Source organism: Thalassophryne amazonica, chromosome 7, assembly GCF_902500255.1.
Source record: "Thalassophryne amazonica chromosome 7, fThaAma1.1, whole genome shotgun sequence".
In the NCBI taxonomy this organism is placed as follows: domain Eukaryota; kingdom Metazoa; phylum Chordata; class Actinopteri; order Batrachoidiformes; family Batrachoididae; genus Thalassophryne; species Thalassophryne amazonica.
This window is the reverse complement of record NC_047109.1, coordinates 11,259,185-11,286,962: the sequence shown is the minus strand read 5'-3', so window position 1 is coordinate 11,286,962 and position 27,778 is coordinate 11,259,185. Positions and strand designations below refer to the sequence as shown.

Below are 27,778 nucleotides of genomic sequence, written 5' to 3'. Positions count from 1 at the left end.
TCAAACATATGAACGGTAATTATGGTGCAACCGCAGCATGTATTCCTGTTCCAAATGTGAAACTACTCCTAAAAGGTAATTTGCTGAGGAAGGACATTATGAAACACAGAGATAACAGCCCATTTGGCTACACATTTACAGCTTGTTTTTAGGGAGGAAAGTCCTTCGCACCGGCCTCGTGGTGAGGGGTGAATCAGACTGATTAGAAGACAGGAGGTCAATATTAATGGCAAAACAGTCACGGCTGCAAACTCCTGACCTTTACTTCTCTCCCAGCAATCACTCATCAGCCTCATGAAGCTAAAGCCAGTCATACACTGTGCAATTTTCACAATGTTTGTGTTCAATTCCAACTCTAACTGTACGAGTACATTGCATGCAACATAAAGCCAACTCTCACAAGACGTGCTCGCACTCAGCAGTCGGACGGTCAGCTGGGACTTGCCTGCTCACACTGTACGTGTGAAATAAACACGTCACACCACCAAACATAGAACAGAGTTGCTATTTCAGACAATGCCAAAGAGAAGCCTGCTGTCTTAATCTGTGCCATTCTGTGTGCAAAAATATCAAGAGAGGAGCCAGCATATACGGACACAGGTGGCGTGAAAGACGAGCGCAACTGCAGAACAGCAGCTATTTCCTCCCAACTTTTATCTCTGGCATTTCTACCACATTAGGTTGAGGAGGACATATCAAAGACATGCATGTTCACCTGAGAAAGTCAGATTCTTTTACTTTCAAGAGGTAGGGCGAGACCAACTGTCTGCTTGGGTGGTTGTCATCCAGAACCTAAAGCGTGGATGTGGTGATCTGACCCGACGTTATCTGTAAAACTAAGCCCAATTTCTTGGTATTAACACTGTATCTCTGAAGCAAACCTTTAGTGAGCACGATTGGGCGCTTTGCATTGTGTCATATTGACTGTCCGCACAATAAACCACATTAAATATTGCGATAATTTTGCTTCGGCAGTATAACAGTAACTCCTTGGTGTCATGAAACACATGATATTAATTATGTCTTTATGTATTTGAAGCCAACATTTAACACAACTGAGGACAAATATCTCTTAACAGTGTTGATTTTGTGCTCATCTATTGTCTCTGTTTTAACACAAGATCGGAGAGCTACATAAATTATATGATGTGTTTTAACGATTGCACTCATTACCAAGGAACACATGCTTGTGTTATTTTAACACGGGGGAAAAATGAGAAACCAGAGTAGTATTGTGTCTTACAGGAAAAGAAAGGACTTGATATATGAAAATACATAAGATGTGTTATTTTATCACTCCATCTCCAAAGCTAAACTGGTGAAAAAAAAATTCCCTTTTTTTTTATCTCCTCTCAGTTTCTCAATCCCCTCCACGTCTTTAATGGCGGTGACCTTTCTCCAGCTTATGCCAAAGAGTACAGACACATATAGAATCAGGAAGAACAGGAAGGAACAAACTGACCTGTGCGGCTTCACTCTAAAGCTCCAGAAATAATTACACCATTATCTATTATACATCGCAGATGCTGAGACAAATGAAACCTGCTGATGTTATCATTTTCCAAAAGTGAGAGTTATTGCAACAGATATTACACACAGACACACATTCCACATTCTTTCATAACAAGCCGAGGATGAGCTCATCAAAAGCATCGCAGGGCCAATCGCTAACAAAAGGTGTTTGGCTTAACCTCCCTCAAGTGGTCCAAAAGGCTGCTGCTTTTATGTACAGCTGCGTGTTGAAAGACGGGTTGTGCAAGGAAATAACAACGTGATGAGGATACTGTAAAGTGCAAACTGCTGCAGTTTCTGTTCAGAGACAAACGCTTTAGAGCAAGATAAAATGTGTTCACGGCGCTCGGCAGAAGAACAGTGTGACACAGGAGAGAGCGTAGACATGGAAGAGGAGAGAGAGAGAAGAAAAGGAAGAGGAAAAAAGAAAAGAAACCAGGATATGGAAGAATGCAAAAAGGGCAAAATAGGCAAAAGACAAATTGTCAAGATCTGAAAAGAAAAAAATAAGATAAATTAGAATAAAAATAAAATAAAAATAAGAATAATGAAAAGAGAAATTACAAAAAAAAAAAAAATGAAACAAGAGAAAAAACACCAAGAACAGAAGGTAAAAAAAGGGGAAACAAGAATATGCACAGAGAAAAATAAAGGGAATAAAGAAAAGAACAGCAGACAAATGAAAAGAAGGCAACAAGAAAGTAAACCTGAAAAAGAGATGCAATAAGGAAGAATAAGGAGGACAAGGAATACTGGAGAAAGTTACTGGAGGTGAAGATGGGAGGGAAGAAGCTAAATGAGGAGAAATGAACAGAAAAAAGAAAATGAAAAAGGGTAGGAAGTTAACATTAGAAAGAAGAAAAGCAGAAGATAAAAACAAATACAAAAGTATTTTGTATTTGAGTATAGACTGCTGTTAATGCACACGGAACAAAAAGAAGTGTTAATCAACTTCATATAACTAAAATCATTGGACTGTCATGTAAATTAACTCTATTAGTGTTGCTCAGCCAGATCGAGTTGACACTATTTTGATTGGGACCATATGTGCTTCCTGTGGTGACAATTTAACAGGGAGTAGAAGTAGAGTAGAAAAGGGAAAGACAATGACAATACATGGGAAGAGAATGAGAAGAGGAGAGAACAAAGGAAAGAAATGAGTATGAAAGAGAAGATGAAAAAGAAAACCATTCATTGAATTCCTATTTCTTTTAACAGTGTGAAAATATGTTTTCAGGTCTTGGGTGACGTCTGACCTCGCTGTAGCTTGCAGTACGGTTCATACTCGTGATCCATAGCACAGGTTACCATCTTCAGGATGCGGTGGATGGCACTGCTGTGCAGCCGGATGTCCAGAGGTCCCACCACCAGCCGCTTGACAGATGTCTCTTGGACAGGGGGCGACACTTCCTCCATGCTCGCTGTCGAGAAATCCTGTGATCCTTCACACAAGATAACACAGACACAGCACAGTAACCACACAGTATGAAGTCTCATGGCATTGGAGATTATGGTATGAGTTTCTGTGTGTGTGTGTGTATATATATATATATATATATATATATATACACGAGGTCTGTTAGTATCAGACCTTTTTATTTTTTGCAAAAACCTGATGGATTTGAATCACGTATGCTTGAAACTTTGTGCGCATGCGTGAACTTTTTCACGCATGTCAATTGCATCATTTGCTGGTAAGCAGCCTTTGTGTGAGGACGTGTAGTGCGCTCAGCGGATTTTCATTTCAAGGAAAAAGACGGAACGACTGGTGCAGCGCCACATCAAATTTTGCCAGAAACTGGGCAACAGCCAGGTGGAAACCATTCGGATGATTCAGACGACTTTCGGTGACTTTTCAGTCGTGTGACTATCTGAGAAATTGTGGAAGAGGTGGGCATGTCACAGCATGTCCTGTGAGACTTCAACACAGAGGCGCTTTTGCTCCGCCGTCAGAAGCAGCATGAATTTCACAGCCACTCTTTTCATGGCCAAATCTTCTGTCACAGTGGAATGTGCCGAAAAAGTGCTGATGTCCACCTCTTCCGCAATTTCTCGGATAGTCACACGACGGTCCCACATCACCACAGCGTTCACTTTAGAAATGACCTGGTCATTTCAGCATGTTGATGGTCGACCGGAGTGTGGCTCGCTCTCCACCGTTGTGCGGACGTCTTTAAACCGGTTGTACTGCTACTTAATCTGTGTGATGCCCATAGGATCGTCACCAAAAGCCGTCTGAATCTTCCGAATGGTTTCTACCTGGCGGTCGCCCAATTTCTGGCGAAATTTGATGCGGTGCTGTTCCAGTCGTTCCGTCTTTTTCCTTGAAATGAAAATCCGCCGAGCGCACAACACATGTCCTCACACAAAGGCTGATTACCAGCAAATGATGCAATTGACAGGCATGAAAAAAGTTCACGCATAAGCACGAAGGTTCAAGGTTTGCTCACGCAAGCACACGTGATTCAAATCCATCAGGTTTTTGCAAAAAATAAAAAGGTCCGATACTTTTCTAACAGACCTCATATATATATATATATATATATATATATATATATATATATATATATATATATATATATATATACACACACACACACACACACACAGTAAGGAAAATAAGTATTTGAACACCCTGCGATTTTGCAAGTTCTCCCACTTAGAAATCATGGAGGGGTCTGAAATTTTCATCTTAGGTGCACGTCCACTGTGAGAGACATAATCTAAAAAAAAAAAAAAAGTCCGGAAATTACAATGTATGATTTTTTTAATAATTTATTTGTATGTTACTGCTGCAAATAAGTATTTGACCCCCTACCAACCAGCAAGAATTCTGGCTCACACAGACCTGTTAATTTTTCTTTAAGAAGCCCTCTTATTCTGCATTCTTTACCTGTTTTAATTGCACCTGTTTGAACTTGTTACCTGTATAAAAGACACCTGTTCACACACTCAGTCAATCACACTCCAACCTGTCCACCATAGCCAAGACCAAAGAGCTGTCTAAGGACACCAGGGACAAAACTGTAGACCTGCACAAGGCTGGGATGGACTACAGGACAACAGGCAAGCAGCTTAGTAGAAGACAACAACTGTTATGATTATTTATTAGAAAGTGGAAGAAACACAAAATGACTGTCAGTCTCCCTCGGTCTGGGATCTCACTTTGTGGGGTAAGGATGATTCTGAGAAAGCTCAGAACTACATAGGAGGATCTGGTCAATGACCTGAAGAGAGCTGGGACCACAGTCACAATGATTACATGAGTAACACATGATGCTGTCATGGTTTAAAATCCTGCAGGGCAGCAAGGTCCCCCTGCTCAAGCCAGCACATGTCCAGGCCCATTTGAGGTTCACCAGTGACCATGTAGATGATCCAGGGGAGACATGGGAGAAGGTCATGTGGTCAGATGAGACCAAAATAGGAATCAACTCCACTTACCATGTTTAGAGGATGAGAACAACCCCAAGAAAACCATCCCAACCGTGAAGTATGGGGGTGGAAACATCATACTCTGGGGGTGCTCCTCTGCAAAGGGGACAGGATGACTGCACCATATTGAAGGAAGGATGGATGGGGTCATGTATTGCGAGATTTTGGCAAACAACCTCCTTCCCTCATTAAGAGCACTGAAGATGGGTCATGGCTGGGTCTTCCAGCATGACAATGACCCCAAACACACAGCCAGGGCAACTAAGGAGGGGCTCCGTAAGAAGCATTTCAAGGTCCTGGAGTGGCCTGGCCAGTCTCCAGATCTGAACTCAATAGAAAATCTTTGGAGGGAGCTGAAACTCCAAACCTAAAAGATTTGGAGAAGATCTGTATGGAAGAATGAACCAAAATCCCTGCTGCAGTGTGTGCAAACCTGGTGACAAACTACAGGAAACGTTTGACCTCTGTAACTGCAAACAAAGGCTACTGTACCAAATATTAACATTGATTTTCACAGGTGTTCAAATACTTATTTGCAGTAGTAACATACTAGCATACTAACATACTATTATTAAAAAATCATACATTGTGATTTCCAGATTTTGTTTTTAGATTATGTCTCTCACAGTGGACATGCACCTAAGATGAAAATTTCAGACCCCTCCATGATTTCTAAGTGGGAGAACTTGCAAAACTGCAGGGTGTTCAAATACTTATTTTCCCTCACTGTATGTATATATATATATATATATATATATATATATATATATATATACACACACACACACACACACACACACACACACACACACACACACACACACACACACACACACACACAGAGAAGTTCAGATCCACCAGGACTCTTCCTAGAGTTGGTGGCCTGTCTAAACTGAGCCATCGGGGGAAGAAGGGCCTTAATCAGGGAGGTGACCAAGAGCCCAATGGCCACTCTGTCAGAGCTCCAGCATTCCTCTGTGGAGATGGTTGTCCTTCCAGAAGGACAACCATCTCTACAGCAATTCACCAATCAGGCCTGTATGGTGGAGTGGCCAGACGGAAGCCACTCCTTAGTAAAAGGAACATGGCAACCCTCCTGGAGTTTGCCAAAAGGAACCAGAAAGTCTCTCAGACCATGAGAAACAAAATTCTCTGGTCTGATGAGACAAAGATTGAACTCTTTGGCATGAATGCCAGGTGTCATGATTGGAGGAAACCAGGCACCATCCCAACAGTGAAGCATGGTGGTGGTAGCATCCTGCTGTGGGAATGTTTTTCCAGAGGCAGGAACTGGAAGACTAGTCAGGATTGAGGGAAAGATGAATGCAGGAATTCACAGAGACATCCTGGATGAAAACCTGCTCCAGAGTGCTTTTGACTTCAGTCTGGGGCGACGCTTCATCTTTCAGTAGAACAATGACCCTAAGCAAGCAGCCAAGATATCAAGGGAGTGGCTTCAGGACAACTCTGTGAATGTCCTTGAGTGGCCCAGCCAGAGCCCAGACCTGAATTTGATTGAACATCTCTGGAGAGATCTGAAAATGTCTGTGCATGACTCTCCCCATCCAACTTGATGAATCTTGAGAGGTGCTGCAAAGAGGAATGGACAAAACTACCCAAAGAAAGGTGCACCAAGCTTGTGGCATCATATTCAAGAAGAATTGAGGCTGTAATTGCTGCCAAAGGCGCATCAACAAAGTACTGAGCAAAGGCTGTGACTACTTATGTATATGTTATTTCTCCTTGACAATTTAGCCAGCATATATTGACAGCCCCATTTCCACTGAGTGTCCTGAGTCTGTACTGCACGATATATGTGTCAGAACAGTTAAGTCTGGCTTGCTTTGCCTTTGCATCGCTGGCAGAACCCTTTTGTTTGGCAGGTGGAGTATGTAGATATTGACAAGCATGTCATCAAGCATGTGAACGTGCTGATGAATCTGACTGAAACGAATAGGTAAGATTAAGACATATTTACTTCATGTGTGAATGGTTTTAATATTTGAAACAGTCTGAACTGTTTGCATGAGGACTGCAGTTTTCAGTAGTTCGGCCATTCAATGGACAGCATCAATGGACATATTTCGACTTATGAGTAACTTACAAGAAATGTGTACAAACAATTGCATAATGTACCTACAACTTATGGCTCGTATATGTGGGACGTATGAGACATACGCTGGCATGCGTCAAAAATATTGTGCATGCCCAAAAGATTTTTACGTACTCACCGTATTACGATGTATATCACCGTGCTTCAACATGCTCTTAACTTATAAAAAAGTTACCCATAACTTATTAGACATACGTCTGTGTATGCCAGTGTTTTTAATGCAGTCGGTATATGCTGGCTAAATCGGCACGGTTTGACAGGGGTGTCAGTTTTTATTTTTAATAAATTTGTAAAAATTGTCTTGATTTAACATGATTAAATCAGTTGAATTAAGCTTGTTACGCAACAATTTTTGTGTCTTCAAACTCTCAAAAAAGTTCAGTGATCGCATGAGGCTCTCATGAGACTTGTCACAGGAATAGTATAACGGATAGATGTACCCGCTTGCACTTTATGTTCAGTTCACAATTTGTTAATATTGTTATACCGGTTCAGAAAGGGAAAGTAGTACATTACCATATATGCCATGCTAACAACAGTTGGCTTCTTCTGAGCTTCTTCTATACTGCAATTCACACAAGAAACATCTCATGATGGGTAAATGCAAAAAGCTCTTTCAAGATTCTTGCAACCTTGCTGTTGATGGCACTGGTTACAGAAGGATTTCCAAACTACTGAATGTTTCAGTGAGCACTGTTGAGGCCATAATCCGACAGTGGAAAGAGCATCATTTCACCATAAACCGGCCACGACCAGGTGCTCCTCACAAGATTTGTGGCAGTGGAGTGATAAGACTATCAGAAGTTGTCCAACGGCCAAGAACCACTTATGGAGAGCTTCAGAAAAACCTGGAATTAGCAGGTACAATTGTTTCAAAGTAAGCAATAAGTAATTCACCACGCAAGACTCCACTGCTGAAGAACGAACATGGTGAAGCTTGTTTTAAGTTTGCTACACAACATTTAGACAAGCCTGTGAAATACTGAGATAATATAATCTGGTCAGATGAGACCAAAATTGAAATCTTGGATGTCATAATGCACACCATGTTTGGAGGTCAAATGGCACTGCACATCAGCCCAAAAACCACTATACCAACAGTGAAATTTGGAGGTGGGAACATCATGGTGTGGGGCCATTTTTCAGCATCTGGTACTGACAAACTTCATATAATTGAAGAAATGATGAATGGAAAGATGTATAGAGACATTCTTGATAAAAATCTGCTGCCATCTACCAGGATGATGAAAATGAAATGAGGGTGGACATTTCAGCAAGATAATGATCCCAAAGACAAAGACAAGAAAAATCTCAGCTGGTTTCAGAGAGTGAAAATAAAACTGCTAGAATGGTTCAGCCAATCACCCCACTTGAATCCAATAGAAAGTCTATGGAAAGAACTGAAGATCAACGTTCATAGAAAAGATCCATGGAACCTTCAAGATTCAAACACGGTCTGTGTGGAATAATGGGCCAAAATCACACTTGGGCAATGCATGTGAATAGTTTCTCCGTACAGGAGGTGTCTTGAAGCTGTAATTCCCAAAAAACTATTAAATAAATTTCAGTAAGTCTGTTCAATACTTTTTCCTATGTCATTCCATCTTATAACACACAACCTAATTTCTGTACTTATATGTTTTGATTTCTTTCCATGTGTGGATTACTTGGGTTGTTACCAACATCTGGTGAAAATTTCATGTCAATAGCCCCTTTAGAAATATATTTAATGGGGAAAATGGTGACATGTTCAATACTTATTTTACCCACTGTACACACACACACACACACACACACACACACACACGGTTCTATAGCTGGACAAGGCACACTTAGAGTAAATTTCACACTGTTCAGTGATGAGATCTGCTCATTTGTGCCACAACACAATAAACATGGCAGCAAGCGGTGTTGTTCATTGGCAAGATGCTGCTCACTTAGCTGTGACCCACTGGAATGATGAATATTCCAAATGTCCACTTCTCTCACACAGCTGTCCCTTCATTCATCACAGGCCGCTGTTTCAGAGGTCCACTTAAAAGCCTCAGCTTCCCGGCAATAAAACGGGAGAAATTAAAAATAAAAGAAGGGGGTGGATGAATGGCAGAGAGGGAGGAAGAGGACAAAGGGTCACAGCTCGCTTTATTCCGGTTACATTCCACCAACACAGCAGACATTCTTAATGCACAGAAGGTTGGCTCTGTGAATTTAACTTTTTTTTTGGTCGGTAAAAGCGGTTGGCGTGGGTGTAATTTCCACTGAATTTGGAGATTTATAAAGGCCATTGGGCAATGCCACTTCCTCTTCACTTCAGTGAGATTTGGCTGCAGCAGATTAGACCTAATATTCACCATATGGCAGCAGTTAGAAAAGTCAGCGGAATGACAAGCAGGTTGAAATTAGTCGGGATTTAGACAATTTAAAAGTGTCTCCATTTCCCAAGTTTTAATCCCCAGTGTTACTTCATGTGAAGTCAGTGCAGTGTGTGACCTGGGTCACGTAGTATTTGGGTTGACTCAAAGTTTATGATAGTCCTGTGGCAACGGAGACTAATTGGGTTTGACACCAGATCTGGTTCGAGGAGAAAAGAAACAATGACACAAGAGACGCATTCCAATAGGCAAGGGGAACCACGGACGTCCCACAGGACGAGACTGAAGCTTATCCCACTGTCAAAAATGAGTTTGACAGTCCACGATGACATTATCAATGTTTTTCTCATTTTTAATTTAGATTATTATCTGTAGCTGAGAGCAGGAGGAAACAACAAGCAAGTCGAACAGAGATAAGGACTTTTCACACAGCAGGAAAGTTTCCTCATTTGTTGCCAAGAAGCCACGTTTATGAACCCCAGTTACATCCAAGTGCAGAATTAAACACCCAGCAAGACTACTGCAGAACTCCGCAGAGCAAAAAACACTGGGTGGACCCTGGAATGGTCAGATACACGTTTTGAGAAGTCAACTAGAAATGAAAACTTCCAATTTTAATTGCTTGATAAAGTTTGATGAATATCTCCATACAAGTAGAGGTGCTGAGAAAACTTGGGAAAAAGATGAGAGCAGACAAAAAAAACAAACAAAAAAACAACAAAACAAAAAAAACAATCCAAACAAGAAAAATAGTGTTGAAAGATGAATCTCTTAGCTGCTTTCAGCTGCTCAAGGTCACCACAGCAGATCAACTACAGATCTGCACTGGGATCAGGCAGCTGATCCCAGTGCAGATCCGCATGCCCTTCTGGGGTTGCTTCCAGAAGGGCATGCTGTGTAAACCTCATGCCCTTATGGAAGCAACCCCAGTTCCATAAGGAAAGAAGGAAGGAAGGAAAGATTGAGACACACACACACACACACACACACACACACACACACACACACACACACACACACACACACACACACACACACACACACACACACACACACACACACACACACACACACACACACACACACACACACACACACACACACACACACACACACACACACACACACACACAGAGTGCATGGTCTTTCCAAGCAGTCTTCCAGCGCAAAAGTGATCAAGACCTACTCTTCTTCCCTCCTGAGATCTGACGGGATCAGGTGCACACAAAGCAAGATGATTGTGCAAGGTCACTAGGATCAAAACTTAAAATATCAATATTTTTTCACTCCGATTTCCACTAGACTTAGCAAACATATGTAGGTGGGTTCTGGATTTGCCCAGGTGAGATCAAATTTCTCAAAGCTCAATAACTGGGTCTAAGGCCATTGGCTAAAAGGTCAAAATTTAAGACTGTTCACACCAATTTGACTGGTTGCCTGCCTGGATGGTTGGTTTAGGGGAGGTGGTGGTCTCGTGGTTAAGGCGTTGGGCTTGAGACCAGAAAATCCTTGGTTCAAATCCCAGCCTGACTGGAAAATCACTAAGGGCCCTTGGGCAAGGTCTTTAATCCCCTATTGTTGTGTATATATTGTGTAGTGAGCACCTTGTATGGCAGCACCCTCACACTGAGGTGAATGTGAGGCATTATTTGTAAAGCACTTTGAGCATCTGATGCAGATGGAAAAGTGCTATATAAATGCAGCCCATTTACCATTTGGCATCCACGACCAAAGTCAGTTCCATGGTGTGGAGGACACGGCAACTTACACGACCGGCGCATACTCCCAAAGTGACCTGACTCACATTGCCATCAAACTTGGTACAAGTCGAGTTTCAGAATTGCCCAGCAAGATCAAATTTGCTAAAGCGCAGCACAGTGGCTTAGTGATCAGTGGCATTGTTGCCTCACAGCAAGAAGGTGGTGGGATTGCTTCCTGCCCTTTCTGTGTAGAGTTTGCATGTTCTCCCTCTGGGTGCTCCGGTTTCCTCCCATAATCAAAAACATGCTTATTTATGAATGTGTATGAATGAAGGCGGTGGTCGGAGGGGCCGTAGGTGCCGAATGGCAGCCACGCTTCCATCAGTCTGCCACAGGGCAGCTGTGGCTACACGCGCAGCTTACCACCACCAATGCGTGATTGTGTGAGTGAATGAATAATAATGCAACTTGTAAGCACTTTGGGCATCTTAGTAATAATAAGGCGCTCTATAATCCAAGTCATCATTATTACTGTTATTATTATAAAAGGTCAATAAATGAGGACAAGGTCATGTCTGCCTGTCTGGTTTTGGCCTACTCCTCCCACCCACAACCTTTTTCTGATTTCATTCAAACTTGCTATGTCAATGACATTTGACCCTGAAATTGCCCTTTAAGAATTAATATCAGCAAAAATCTAAATATCTGATTTTCAACCTGATTGGGACCAAATGTGGTAAACAATTGAGTGGATTCCAGAAGTGCCCTGGTAAAGTCAGCAGGAAGTCAATCATTTGGGTGAAAGTCAATGTCACCAGGGTCAAATGTCAGATTGCCGTAGCCCAACAACGACTATTACCTAGTTCACACAATATTCACAGTACTTAACTGCAGTAACCCCAACAACTCCTGATTGAAATTTCCAAAGCCTTCCTGAATTTATCTCCAAACTGCTGGCACAAAAGTTGACATAGATTCAAAGAAATAATCAAGTCAGGTCTGGAAATATGCGCTGGTGCCGTGCTGCAACCATGCCACCACAAAACCACAACCAGGTGGCTGCCATCCAGCCCAGTGTTTTGCCTGGGTGGTTGCTCAATAAATAGCTTTACGCCAAGAAATAGACCCACCTACCTAATCTTTCATAGTAAATGCAGAATGTCAGATATTACATTTTTTTTAAAATCTATGACATGAACATTTGTAACTTTTCATCATCATCATCATCATCATAACAGAGATGTTTTCCTGGACAACAGTCAATCTCCCCAAGCACATCAACACATGTTGGTCTAATATGTTAAACTGAAACACGAACTGTCGGCTCCAACAGGAACTTCAGATCTTTCAGACTTGAATAAACATTCTTGCATGCTGCAGAGGGGAAATGAAGAATCCTGGCTGTTTTTAGGCTTCTGCCAGGATGAGCGACACATAATTAGGCAAGAGGGACCTATTCACTTTCTCAAGATCTTACAGGTAGAGGGATGAGAGGAGGGGGGAAACTGTGGCTGGACAAGCAGCATGGAGAAAGAAACTTAAATATGTGTCAGTGCAGACTAAACACTCCTGACAGCTGCCCTCCAGGTAAGTTTGGGGTGAGAGCGAGGACAGAAAGGGTCAAGGACCAGGTGGCTATGGCTCAAACAAGACAAACTTTCTTCACATCTCCAGGGGCCTTGTTTGACAGAGAGGAAAGGAAAGGCAGCACGGAGAGGGAAAGACAGAGTTCGAAATGGACAGCCAGACAAAAAAGAGAACAAGGCAAAGAGCGTCACAGAGCAAGAAGAAGAGAAACGAGGCAGGGAGGCGAGCAAACAAGGTGAAATGAATTGGACAATACCTGTGCCGCTGCTGTTCTCCATTGTGTAGAGGTAATCCATGTAGAAAGCCCCAAAGCGCTGCATGCCTGCTATCTCAGTGTATGTCTCCTGCCAAACAAAAGCAGTGGTGAGTAAACAAGGCAGTTAGGGAGCAATCAATCTGACAGCCTTTAAGAGTGGCAGTGCCTGGGGTCACCGCAGATTCAACAAAGAGGGTCAAACCACATATAAAGTCAGCCTATTCAGCAGGTGATCTTCTTATTCAAGGATTTTTACAAGCAAGTCACCCAAACACATTCACAAGTAAATCAATGCAACCATAAGGTCCTCTAAAATGACCTTTAAATCAGCTCTGCAGTCAAAAGAGAAATAATTTCTTAGCTGTTGATTAAGAAGTTAAGTTCTGTGTTCAAGTGAGTTCTGAAGAACACCACTGTATCTGATCTACACTAAGATATGAGATTTTCTTAATAAATTAATCTGCCTGATCTATATTGTGTACGATACATTATTTTCAAAGGATGACTGGAAATTGTTTTTAGATAAACAACTTTTCAAAGCAGAAAAGCATTCATTAGTAATATCCACAGGTTTTCAGACAACTGAGCAGCTCTGTTAATAACAAATGTATTACTATACAGTTTAAATGAAATAAATGCGAACAACAACTTGAATTAAAATCAAACAACATACACAAAGAATAAATTTAAAAACTGACATTAACAGCAGTTTCAACTTGTGCACAAAAAATAGAAATTAAATCAAACAGAACCATTAGAACTAGTTTATATATATACACAAGGTCTGTTAGAAAGTATCCGATCTTTTTATTTTTGCAAAAACCATATGGATTTGGAATCACGTGTGATTGCATCAGCTAAGCTTGAACTTCGTGCGCATGCGGGAGTTTTTTCACACCTGTCGGTTGCGTCATTCGCCTGTAAGCAGGGCTTTGCGTGAGCAGTGGTCTACCCCTCATCTTTCATCACGGCGTTGCTTTGCGCATGCGGCTCTGCCGCGACGCGCGGAATTCCTTCCGGCTCCTCTGCCATGACAAAACTCCTATAACAGGGAATGTGCCGTTCATTTCCAAACTGGACCTGTTTTGATCCGGGACGTCGTCTGACTACACAGGGAATTGCGGAAGACGTGGACATCAGCACTTTTTCGGCACACTAAGACAGACGTGCGGAGGAATTCCGCGCGTCGGGACGGAGCCGCATGGCGCAAAGCAACGCCGTGATGAAGGCCTCACAGGACATGTTCCGGCATGTCCAGCTCTCGGATAGTCACACGACTGAAAAGCCACCGAAAGCCGTCTGAAAGCCATCTGAAAGCCGTCCTGTGAGACCAACACAGAGGGTGGTTTTGGCCGCGCCATGAACGGCACGGTGGCGCATTCCTCCGCTCCTCTTTCCATGAAAAAAACTCCTGTAACAGTGGAATGTGCCGAAAAAGCCTTGATGTCCACGTCTTCTGCCATTTTTGTGTAAGTCAGACGACGTCCCGGATCAACAAAGCCTTCACGTTGGAAATGATCTGGTTGTTTCAGCGGGGTTTGAGCCTGTCGATCGGCACTCGGAGCGCGGCGTGCTCTCAGCAGCTGTGGGCGGTCTTTAAACCGGCTGGAGCACTCCTTAAATCTGTGTAATCCCCATAAAATCGTCCCTGAAAGACATCTGAATTTTCCGAATGGTGTCCACCTGGAGGTCTCTCACAGTTTCTGGAAAAAATTGATGCAGCAAAGCTCCAATCGTTCAGGACATTTTATTCGCAATAAAAATCCGACGAGAGGGGTGGACCACTGCTCACACAAAGCCTGCTCACAGGTGAATGACGCAACCGACAGGCGTGAAAAAACTCATGCATGCGCACGAAGGTTCAAGCTTGGGCTGATGCAATCACACATGATTTAAATCCATATGGTTTTTGGCAAAAAATTAAAGTTCAGATAGTTTTCTAACAGACCTCATATATATATACGAGGTCTATTAGAAAAGTATCCAACCTTATTATTTTTTTCAAAAACCATAGGATTTGAATCACGTGTGATTACATCAGACATGCTTGAACCCTCGTGGGCATGTGAGAGTTTTTTCACGCCTGTCGGTTACATCATTCGCCTGTGGGCAGTCTTTGAGTGAGGTCGTCCACCCGCTCGGCGATTTTTTTCATTGTTTAGGAATGGCTCAGAGACTGTTGCTTTGTTTGATAAAATTTTTTTCAAAACTGTAAGGCACAACTGAGTGGACACCATTCAATAAATTCAGCTGGTTTTCAGTAAAAATTTTAACGGCTGATGAGAGATTTTGGTCTGGTAGTGTCGCTTTAAGGACGGGTCCACGGCGCCTGACGGCGATCTGCGCTTCGAGGTGGCAGCGTCTCGCCGTTTCAAGTTGAAAACTTCCACATTTCAGGCTCTGTTGACGCAGTAAGTCGTCAGAGAACAGAGAACTTTCAGAAGAAGTCGGCATGAGGAGTTTATTCGGACATTCCATTGTTAACGGTCATTTTGTAATGAAAGAACGTGCGGGCATAGTCGCATGTCGGGCTGGACCTGACCCGCGGGGGGGGTCGCGGCAGGAAAAAACACCTCCGTTGGAAATCTTAACGGGCAAGTTGGAACATGCGCAAGCTGTTAAACATTTCTCAGTTACTCACTTGTTGAAAGCCATTAAAAGCCGCCTGAATTCTACAAATGGTTTTCAACACGGAGGTGTTTTTCCTGTCGTGGCGCACACAGATTTGCCGAGGTCGGCACAGAAACGACTCGGCGAATTTGCGCGTACGCTTTCATTAAAAAAATGTCCTTAAACAGTGGAATGTCCGCATAAATTCCTCATGCCGGCCTCTTCTGAATCTTCTCTGTTCTCTCACGATGTCCGGGTGAATTAAGCCTTAAATTAGGATGTTTTCAGCTCGAAACAGGCCGACGACAGCGCCTGGAAGCGCTGCAGGACGTCCCGCTCCGTGGGAAGTCCTTACAACCGACAGAAACACCCCATAATCTCTCATCAAGCCGTTAAACTTTTCACAGAAAACCAGCTTAATTTCTCGAATAGTGTCCACTCGGATATTCCTCACAGGTCCAGAAAAAATTTTGATAAAGCAACGCGCGCCGTCTCGAGCAGCGTGTGAAACAAAGGAATTCAGCCGAGAGGGCGGGACCACATCTCACTCAAGGCCTGCCCACAGGGAAATGACGTCACGACACGCGTGAAAAAACTCACGCATGCGCACGAGGGTTCAAGCATGATTGGTGTAATCGCATGTCATTCAAATCCATATAGTTAAAAAAAAAAATAAAAGGGTCGGTTTATTATCTAAGAGACCTCGTATATATATATATATATATATATATATATATATATATATATATATACACTCAACAAAAATATAAACGCAACACTTTTGGTTTTGCTCCCATTTTGTATGAGATGAACTCAAAGATCTAAAACTTTTTCCACATACACAATATCACCATTTTCCTCAAATATTGTTCACAAACCAATCTCAATCTGTGATAGTGAGCACTTCTCCTTTGCTGAGATAATCCATCCCACCTCACAGGTGTGCCATATCAAGATGCTGATTAGACACCATGATTAGTGCACAGGTGTGCCTTAGACTGTCCACAATAAAAGGCCACTCTGAAAGGTGCAGTTTTGTTTTATTGGGGGGGTTACCAGTCAGTATCTGGTGTGATCACCATTTGCCTCATGCAGTGCAACACATCCCCTTCGCATAGAGTTGATCAGGTTGTCAATTGTGGCCTGTGGAATGTTGGTCCACTCTTCAATGGCTGTGCGAAGTTGCTGGATATTGGCAGGAACTGGTACACGCTGTCGTATACGCCGGTCCAGAGCATCCCAAACATGCTCAATGGGTGACATGTCCGGTGAGTATACCGGCCATGCAAGAACTGGGACATTTTCAGCTTCCAAGAATTGTGTACAGATCCTTGCAACATGGGGCCGTGCATTATCCTGCTGCAACATGAGGTGATGTTCTTGGATGTATGGCACAACAATGGGCCTCAGGATCTCGTCACAGTACCTCTGTGCATTCAAAATGCCATCAATAAAATGCACCTGTGTTCTTCGTCCATAACAGACGCCTGCCCATACCATAACCCCACCACCACCATGGGCCACTCGATCCACAACATTGACATCAGAAAATCGCTCACCCACACGACGCCACACACACTGTCTGCCATCTGCCCTGGACAGTGTGAACCGGGATTCATCCATGAAGAGAACACCTCTCCAACGTGCCAAACGCCAGCGAATGTGAGCGTTTGCCCACTCAAGTCGGTTACGACGACGAACTGGAGTCAGGTCGAGACCCCGATGAGGACGACGAGCATGCAGATGAGCTTCCCTGAGATGGTTTCTGACAGTTTGTGCAGAAATTCTTTGGTTATGCAAACCGATTGTTTCAGCAGCTGTCCGAGTGGCTGGTCTCAGACAATCTTGGAGGTGAACATGCTGGATGTGGAGGTGCTGGGCTGGTGTGGTTACACATGGTCTGCGGTTGTGAGGCTGGTTGGATGTACTGCACCTTTCAGAGTGGCCTTTTATTGTGGGCAGTCTAAGGCACACCTGTGCACTAATCATGGTGTCTAATCAGCATCTTGATATGGCACACCCCTGAGGTGGGATGGATTATCTCAGCAAAGGAGAAGTGCTCACTATCACAGATTTAGACTGGTTTGTGAACATATTTGAGGGGAAATGGTGATATTGTGTATGTGGAAAAAGTTTTAGATCTTGAGTTCATCTCACACAAAATGGGAGTAAAACCAAAAGTGTTGCATTTATATTTTTGTTGAGTGTATATATATATATATATATATATATATATATATATATATATATATATATATATATATATATAAAACACACACACACACGCACACACACATAGTGCATCCAAGAAATATTCACAGTGCTTCACTTTTTCCACAGTTTGTTATGTTGCAGCATATTCCAAAATGGAGTAAATACATTTTTTCCCTCAATTAATGACAACAAGAAAAAAGTTTTTTTTGAAAGCTTGGTAAATTTTTTACAAATAAAAAACTAAGAAATCACATGTACATAATTGCTGATTCTCCTTTGGCAGCATTTACAGCCTCAAGTCTTTGTGAATATGATGCCATACGCCTGGTGCAACTATCTTTGGGCCGTTTTGCACATTCCTTTTTGCAGCACCTCTCAAGCTCCATCAGGTTGGGTGGGGAGCATCGGTGCACAGATATTTTCAGATCTCTCCAGAGATTTCAATCAGATTCAGGTCTGGGCTCTGGCTGGGCCACTCAAAGACATTCACAGAGTTGTCCTGAAGCCACTCCTTTGATATCTTAGCTGTGTTTTTAGGGTCATTGTCCTGCTGAAAGATGAACCATCGCCCCAGTCTGAGGTCCAGAGCGCTCTGGAGCAGGTTTTCATCCAGGATGTATCTGTACATTGCTGTATTCATCTTTCCCTCAATCCTGACTAGTCTCCCAGTTCCTGCTGCTGAAAAACATCCCCACAGCATGATGTTGCCACCACCATGCTTCACTGTAGGGATGATGCCTGGTTTCTTTCAAACATGATGCCTGGCATTCACACCAAAGAGTTCAATCTTTGTCTCATCAGACCAGAAAATTGTGCTTCTCATGGTCTGAGAGTCCTTCAGGTACCTTTTGGCAAACTCCAGGTGGGCTGTCATGTGCCTTTTACTAAGGAGTGGCTTCTGTCTGGCCACTCTACCATACAGTCCTGATTGGTGGATTGCTGCAGAGATGTTGTCCTTCTGGAAGGTTCTCCTATCTCTATAGAAGAATGATGGAACTCTGACAGAGTGACCATCGGTTTCTTGGTCCTTCTCCTGTGATCGCTCAGTTTAGACAGGCATCCAGCACTAGGAAGAGTCCTGGTGGATCCGAACGTCTTCCATTTACAGATGATGGAGGCCACTGTGCTCATTGAGAATTACAAAGCAGCAGAAATGTTTCTGTACCCTTCCCCAGATTTGTCCCTTGACACAATATGGACTAGGAGGTCTACAGACAATTCCTTTGACTTCATGTTTGATTTCTAGTCTGACATACACTGTCAACTGTGGGACCTTATATGTAGACAGGTGTGTGCCTTTCCAAATAATGTTCAAATCAACTGAATTTACACCACGTGGGCTCCTGGGGAAACAGGAGGCACCTGAGCTCAATTTTGAGCTTCAGGGCAAAGGCTGGTAATACTTATGCATAGGGATGGGTATTGATAAGATTTTATCAATATTGATGCCATTATCGATTCTGCTTATCGATCCGATTCCTTATTGATTCCCTTATCGATACCTCTTGTGAATTTTGTACTAAAAGTAGGCTTTACAGGTTTTCTATGTATTTCATTGAGTCTTAAAGTAAATAAATATGAAATTGGTTACTGTAGCCTTGATCTCTGGACATAAATAAAATAAACAAAACGGTGTTTCGCTTTGAAGTTATTAATTATTAATTATTGAAGTTATTAATTTCTGACTGAACTCTATTGTTCTACTTGACTCAATTACTACATTTTTGTCAAACCTTCCCACTGTGTGGGAAATCTCTGCACAGCCCCTGTGTATTGAATTGTGTTTAAAACAAGTGTAAGTTTCTTCTACCCATTTAGTAATTTTCTAGACTGGTCATTACATTCAGAGATGTTCTGGAAAAGGAAAGATGAAGTGAGGACAGCAAGAAAAGTGGAAAGGTGACTGGACCAGATGACATACCGGCTGAGAAACATGAATGTTTACCAGATAAAGTTTTAGAAGTGAGAGGATGCTGAGAAGTGGAAGGGATGTTTACTAGTACTGATTCATAAGAATTAGGGTGATGTGCAGAGCTATGGTTAATAAAGAGGCATAAAGGTGTTCAGCCAAAGCATGAAGATATGAGAAACAGCAGTGACTGAGGAAAAATCTGAGAGAATCTGAGTTTTTGATCCTTGTGGTAAAAAAAAAAAATGAAGTTATATAGTGAAAGAGTTGAACTTGAATAGTTTTGAAACTCAACCAGAATTAATGTAAAATAAAGAACTCCAGCAAACAGAAGCAGCAAGGTAACTTGTGGCCAACCATCCCCAACTTAGAGTAGCGTCTCCTAAAGGTTAAATGACATCAATTTTCTGTACTTCCTCAGCATGGGGTGATGAGGCCACATACCAAGTTTGGTTTTCACACATCTATGCATTGCTGAGACATGACCTTACTTAATGTTTTGTGGCTTCTACGCTGATTTCAATCGACTGTGCTAGATGAATGCTTAGAAAACTCAAACACTCATATAGTTGGTTTTGTGAGGCTTGGTCAGAAGATCAACAGTGCCATTTCTTTTTCCTTCTTTTTTTATTATTGGACAAAATTTGTGACCTGTGGAAAAAAGTAAGCTTTATCATAAACTCCAATTTTGCCACAAATCTGGTATGTCAGACATCACCATCACAGAGTACACTGAGTTCAGCATGATCCAAGGAATCCAATGTACTGTCGCTGAATTGATTAAAATCATTTATAAAATCAAGCCGTGGTTCAAGGGTTGCATGCTTAAACAAGCCTCTGCATTTGTCTTATTAGTGGTGCTAGAGTGCTGGAGATTCAGAGATAAAACGGTGACAAGAATGACTGAACTGTCTGCATTACATATACCAAATCATAAGATTTATGATTTGGTTATAGTGTTGACAAGAAACATGATGGAGGGGGAGACAGATGCAGTGATGGATGAAGCGTGATTTTATATCTCACCTATCCAGGGTCTAACGGACAGTAGGTGATAAAAAGTAAACTGTACAACCTATAAAACAAGGTGAGGTTTCAGGCAAAAGCACTACCCAATAAAGTACAAGTTATTTTCTTACAACGATTATCAACTCTATCACAAAAGTTATAATTGAATCTGTTCATTGGTTTCCCCTTTGGTGTGTTATGGAGAATAAGAAGTAAAAAAAAGAGAAAAAAACGTAGTAAAAATGTGACCCCAGGTTAGACGAGATGTGCTAACATTTTGGGTGACCGCTGCATAAAATTAAAAGTGGTGTCTTTCAATTTATGAAAACTTAATATAGTGATATGTGAACTTGCATTTTAGATGTGATTGCTCATGCACTGCTAGGCCAAAACTCATAATTTATTCATCTATATGTCAAGAGCTATGGTCCTGATTAAGGTTTAGTTTTATTGCCCATAAAACTAACGGTAAACAAAGATAAGGAGTGAGCCCCTCACATATATGTATTCAACACCTCAACCTATATCCACTCAACACATCTCTAAACAGAGTGGAGCCTTATCAGAAACACGGGTTAATGAGTAATATTTATTAGAGGGCCTCTAATGGCTCTGGCATGCTTTTGGATCAAAGCCATTGGCTGGTTTCAAAACTGAGGCCAATGAATTAACACAAACCTTTGACATCTTAAGGTTTTCAAGTAGGGACAGATGGATGGATGTCCAAACAATTGCTCCATTGAGGGTCATGAACATTTCTGAGTAGAGTCAACACCTGAGCTGTGGTGGTTGATTAAGGGGGGGCTATGGTTTATCAGGTATAATAGCTTTAGCACTACTACTTAGATACAGTGCATCCAGAAAATAATTCATAGCGCTGCACTTTTTCCACATTTTGTTATGTTACAGCTTTGTTCCAAAATGGATTACACCAAATGTTTTTCCTCACAATTCCCCACACAGTACCCCATAATGACAATGTGAGTAAGTTTTTTTTGTTTGTTTAGATTTTTATCAGGGAGGTGACCAAGAACCCAATGATCACTCTGTCAGAGTAAAAGACAAATGGCAGCCTGCCATCTGGGATGTTTTTAATGGCAGGAACTGGGAGACTACTTAGGATGGAGAGAAAGATGAATGCAGCAATGTATAGAGACATCCTGGATGAACACCTGCTCCACAATGACAATGACCATAAGCACACAGCCAAGATATCAAAGGAGTGGCTTCAGGGCAACTCGGTGAATGTTCTTGAGTGTTACAGCCAGAGCCTAGTTCTGAATCTGATTGAACATCTGTGGAGAGATCTGAAAATGGCTGTGCACTGACAAGCCCCATCCAACCTGATGGAGCTTGAGAGGTGCTGCAAAGAGGAATGAGCAAAACATTGGTGCACCAAGCTTGTGGCATCATATTCAAGATGAACTGAGGCTGTAATTGCTGCCAAAGGTGCATCAACAAAGCAGTGAGCAAAGGGTGTGAATATTTATGCACATATGATTTCTTAGTTTTTATTTTTAATAAATTTGCAAAAGTTTCCAAAAAAAAAAAAAATTCATTTTGTCATTATGGGGTGTTGTGAGTAAAACTTTGAGGGGAAAAAATGAATGTACTGCATTTTGGAATAAGGCTGTAATATAACAAAATATGGAAAAAGTGAAGTACTGTGAATACTTTCTGGATGCACCGTAGGATGTGCATTCCTGCTGCAGCCTGCAGTCAAATGACTGACAGGGAGAAAAGAAAAACATGGTAGTAATTTGGGGAATGGGGGGGTAGTGATGCTTGTACAAATAGAAATTACTGAAATACATATATTTGACTCATAGATCTGAATTTGGAAATAACTGTTGTTGCAGCTTCTTCAATTTAAAAAAAGAAAAGTTTGATGAAGTTACAGTTGAATAACAGATGAATTACTGCATCACCTAATTACATCTGGGCCAAGCATTGAACTAGTTCAAGGAATGAAAACCAAAAACAAGCGATATCTTGCTAGGAATAAAATGGAACCAGAAACTTTAAATTCTTTTAAGGTTCCAGAATAAAACATGTATTTGAAATAATAACAAGTTAATAAGGCTTTATGTGGGGCATTTATTACTTTTTTTTTTTAAATCTTGCAATAACTAAGGTTACTTCCAGTCTTTCTCTAATTGTCATGCATGTCACTGAATGGCAGAGACAAATTTACCAGCAGTAGACAAAGTAAAATGTGGGCGTGGTCTCCCTGTTTCTAATGAGGAGGTAGCAATTGTCACGTACCTTATCCAAGACCACCATTTGTTGGTATTAGATATTATCTAAACTGTTGGTAATAACTAGCAAACTCCAGTTAGCCTAAACAATGTGCCCAGCACAACTTAGCTAACTGCAGCATTAGTGATAGATAATAGAGTATAAAATATAACTTATATCCTTATATCAACAGACATTTTTATGTTATGTCACACAGCCTTACATGGAATGTTAATAATGAGTACAGTGGTCCCTCGTTATAACGCGGTTCACCTTTCGCGGCCTCGCTGTTTCGCAGATTTTTTTAGTCCAATTTTGCATGCTTTTTTTTTTTTTACAGTGCATTGTGTTCCGCGGCCTCATCCAGTAGCCGGTCGCGACACCGTGAAGGGAGAGCACGCGCATTGTGTTCTGCGTGTCTGTTTATAAGAATCTTCTCACCCAGAAGAAAAAAGAGCACCAACAACTACCCATAACTGTGTTCTACACTCGGAAAAAGACACCTGCAGCGAGGTGTGAGTCAGTGGAAAAAGACGTGACAGCGCAGCGGCGCCAGGACGAAGAGGCGCGATAAGAGGAACTGTGAAACACTGGTCAGTCACTATTAATAATTTCTTATGTGTCCAACCTCGTACGTTGATCGTTAAAATTAAATTCTTTAGTTCTAAAAGCCATCATAATTATTTATAGGAAAACCTTCTATTTTTATTTCTCAAACAAATGTTTGGGCCTGAAAACAGGTTGGTCTTATTTTTCTACTCAGGTTTGAACTTTGAGAGTGTTTACACACGAGAGAAAAGTGAGAAAATGTTCATGCCTGATTGAGAAAATATAAAGTGTGTAGTGAGGGGTTTTACAGCTTTAAAACGTCTATAATAATTGTAAAAAATAACGCTGGCCACGTCGCGGATTTCGCCTATCGCGGGCTATTTTTAGAACGTAATTCCCGCGATAAACGAGGGACCACTGTATTTCATTTGTTTGTAACCAGTTCTGGAATGATAACTTTAAGGTGGAATCCATAATGCGAAATGTTAAAATATGAATTTTTTTTTACTTGGAATGAAGAGATTGGAGGAAAAAAAAAATTCTGGTACACATTAATGTGTATATTTAAGTGTCATACTGAGGTCACATCAAAGGCCACTTCACTAAACTGCCTATTAGCCTAAACGAATTGGAATCCTCCACTATCGGCGTCAAGGTTCCAACACTTCGAAACTTATGCTGTTCATGAGAAGCATGATGAAATTTGACCCAGCAGACTATGGTCAGATTGGCAAGACAAAAAAATAAACAAGCACATGAATAAAAGATTATAGTTTGGTTATGAAAATAACTGTTAGCTGCAGACGAACAGCGCTGCTGCTGATTAGAGTATAATCACCGGCCTACTAAAATTTGCTTGTGCTTGTGTGTGTGTGTGCGCGTGTGTTATAAGGCTGTGTTTATGATCCCATGTGAACCCACCGCCGGTGACTGAGAGCGCTGCCTTTGACGTATCACAGCGCGGGCACTCAGGATGCTTTACTGATTGTGTCATTTTCCACATCAGTCAGAAAGAAAAATGGCTGGACTGAGGTGCTGTTAAGGTAAACATGACCAGCTAATTGTGTTTATTTTTTGCTGTTACTCAGTGGAATGAATGTTATTGTATGTGTTATTGTTTAGACCTATTGGCCCTACTGTGAGATGTATGTAGTGCCATTTGTTGGCTGACAGGGCTTTAACTGACTGCTTAATTTCTGCCATATGGTTGAAGTCTGTGCTATCAGTGCTTTGTGTGTCCTTTGAAAGTTAAGTGGTTGGATTTCTGGACATAAATGTTTGATTATGAATATACATGTCAGAAACAACCTGTAATGGTGGTCAGATGTAGTACAGGGAAATTATTTGAGTGCTGTACTTCTGTGGCTTTGAGGTAGATGCCAAGTCTGAAATGCCAAGGTCCATGACTGCAGTGTGATCACTCATTACAGCACAGCATTTCGCTTTGACCAACAAAAACACTTTCTTTTATTAAGAAGTGGGGCAGACCATAACTCAGTGGACAGACCAAGTGATCCTCCAAAGAAAGGTCCAGGTGACCAAAAGTTTGTTCCTTCTGCCCTGTTAAATTAATCTGCATTAAAAATTACATTGTGTGAACACCACCAGACAAACATCTCAACACACTTTCACTTTCAACTGAATAGTGGAAGCTGGAGACAGAAGACTATTGTGTGAAATTCAGGGAGCAGGTGAGACAAACACTGGGTGGATGTGAAGTGATTTTTGGCAACTGGAAAAGTGCTGCAGATGTGGTGAAGAAAATGGGTAGTAGAAAGGTAGTGGCTGTGACATCTGGACAAGGAGACTTGGTGGTGGACTAAAGTTGTTCAAGAAAGTGTAAGGAGAAAGAGATTGGCAAACAAAAAAGACCCGGTGTCGCAGACTGCACGGGCCCCCACTAAAAACTGGTCCGCCCTGCCTTCACTGCACGTGTGCCATTTGGGACCACAGCAGCTCATCTGAGACTGACTCTCTACATCCAAAGAGATCAGAGGAATAATGTGATTATTAACCATCAGATCACAACGTAAAACCTCTTAAATCACACTAAAATCAGTTTTAAGCAGAAATAAGGCCGTTGGAAGCAGAAACAAGGTGGTAATCGGTGAGTCGTTACTGACACTCTGAAATGACATAGGCGCAGTGAACACAGCAGCTAGCAGCTCGTCTGGCTGCTGCACCACTCTGATCACTTCCTCTGTCTTTTATGATGAAATATGCTGAATTTTTGTGGAAACGATGTTGTACAAAAGCTTACAGATATCGTCATTGATACAGGTGATGACTGGAGTGCGGTTTTAAGCAAAACGAGGTGATATACGTGAACGGCGGCTGAAGCACAGAAATGATGCATGCGCACTGAAGGCAGAGCGGACCAATTTTTAGAGGGGCCATTCGGTCTACGACACAGGGATAGTGTAGAGATGAAGAAAGTAGACGGGTACAAGGAGATGTGACAAAACAAAGGGTATACAGCGAACTGTACATAATGATGAACATTAAGGAAGGAGAAGAGGGAAAAAAAGCAGAAACAGTCGGCCGGAAAAACTGCACCTAAGGTATGAGTTCAGCAGCAATAAATCAACAGGGAAGCAGAGAGAATACTAAGGTGATCAAAGGCCACTAGCCCTATCCTTCACTAACAGACCCAGAATTTAGAACCATAATTTATAGATTTGCTGACTCCTTTGTCTTCGTTGTGTCGGGGAGCAAGTTGTTATCTCTGCACTGCTCTGTTACACTGCTACATTTCATTCCTGTAGGCAGATTCAGTGCCCGCCCGAGATGAGCCCCACCACAGTAGTGTCATCAGTAAATTTGACGATGGTGTTGCTATGATTAGCAGGGATGCAGTCATGACTGTAAAGGGTGTAGAACAGAGCCCTCAGAGGGCAGGCAGGGTAGAGTGGGTGGAGAAAGGTGGCAGGAGTTATTTGTGACAAAAGGGTGTCTGCAACGGTGAAAGGGAAAGTCTGTAAGATGGTGGTGAAACCAGCAATGGAGTAAATACATTTTTTCCCTCAAACTTCTACTTCACAACACCCCATAATGACAACATGAAAACTTTTTTTTTAATTTTTGCAAATTTATTAACAAAAATGATAAATTTGCACATTTTTTATATCAACACATTAAAAAAGTGGAAAAAGTGCAGCGCTGTGAATACTCTGGATGCACTGTATGTTATTCAGCATTGACAGAAAGACAGGAGTCAGAGCTGAATGTTCTGTAATTTTCTTTGCAAGTGATGAGAATGGACAGCATCAGGGGAACAGCACAGGTAGGACAGCTTGTAGTCGAAGTGAGGGTGGGAAGACTGAGATGGTTAGGGCATGTGCAAAGAAGGAACATGCAAACAGTAGTTTGTGCACAAATACTGCTGAAAACAGAATACTTGTTTTTCCAAATGTTTCCGACAAAGTTTGCACAGCTTTGTGGAAACATCTCTGCACGTGCTTGAATGGAATTTAGTTGCTAATGTTAAGAACGGAGCTGCACATTAATTGCAAAGTTCACATAAGAATGATGTCGTGTTATGATGACTTGTTTAGTGGTAACTCTTAATTTTGATGCATCCGCTCTCCACTGTGAGATTTAGTGCACGTGCACGGCGCGATCACCAACCTGAGATTAATGTCCAGGTTCACACCATCAAAGAGGTCCTGACTGGCACCATCACACACGGATGGTGCGCGATCGCCAGCCTGAGAATAATGTCCAGGTCCACTTCATCAAAGAGGTCCTGACTGGCACCATCACACACGGATGGTGCGTGATCGCCAGCCTGAGAATAATGTCCAGGTCCACTCCATTAAAGAGGTCCTGACTGGCGCCATCACACATGGATGGCGAGCGATCGCCAGCCGGAGAACCATGTCCAAGACCATTCCATCCTCCTGTGGACAGATGTCCTCCATGGTTCCACTGTGATTACTCCCACCTCTGTGCGCGGGGGCTGACCACAGCCGCCAGCATAAGATGCTTTCCCACTGTGGTCCTGATTTAGAAGAAGGAAAAAAAAGATAATCCTAACTGGTGCAGACAGATGTGCCCAGCCCACGCCCACGCCCCATGAGCCACAGCTCTTAGACTCTCTTAGACAATTCCAGAAACGGGCTCTCTTGCTGATCATCTCTGCTATTTTGTCACAAAGCTCACAAAGTTCTTTCATGATTCTGGTACGTTAGCTAGAAAGTCCATTATCTCCTGAAAATAACGTATTCTGACCGTTTCCAATGTAAGAAATACAGCTGCATGTTTGGGCAGCCTGTA

At 42.0% G+C, this 27,778-nt stretch overlaps 1 protein-coding gene across 1 annotated transcript in view; it reads right to left on the bottom strand.

Moving 5' to 3' along the window:
- Positions 1-27,778, bottom strand: part of LOC117513625 (vacuolar protein sorting-associated protein 13B-like) — a 1,146,044-nt gene that overhangs the window by 981,070 nt on the left and 137,196 nt on the right. The window contains 2 exon segments of the mRNA XM_034173849.1: positions 2,769-2,954; positions 12,976-13,063. Coding sequence (XP_034029740.1) covers positions 2,769-2,954; positions 12,976-13,063 — 274 coding nt within the window.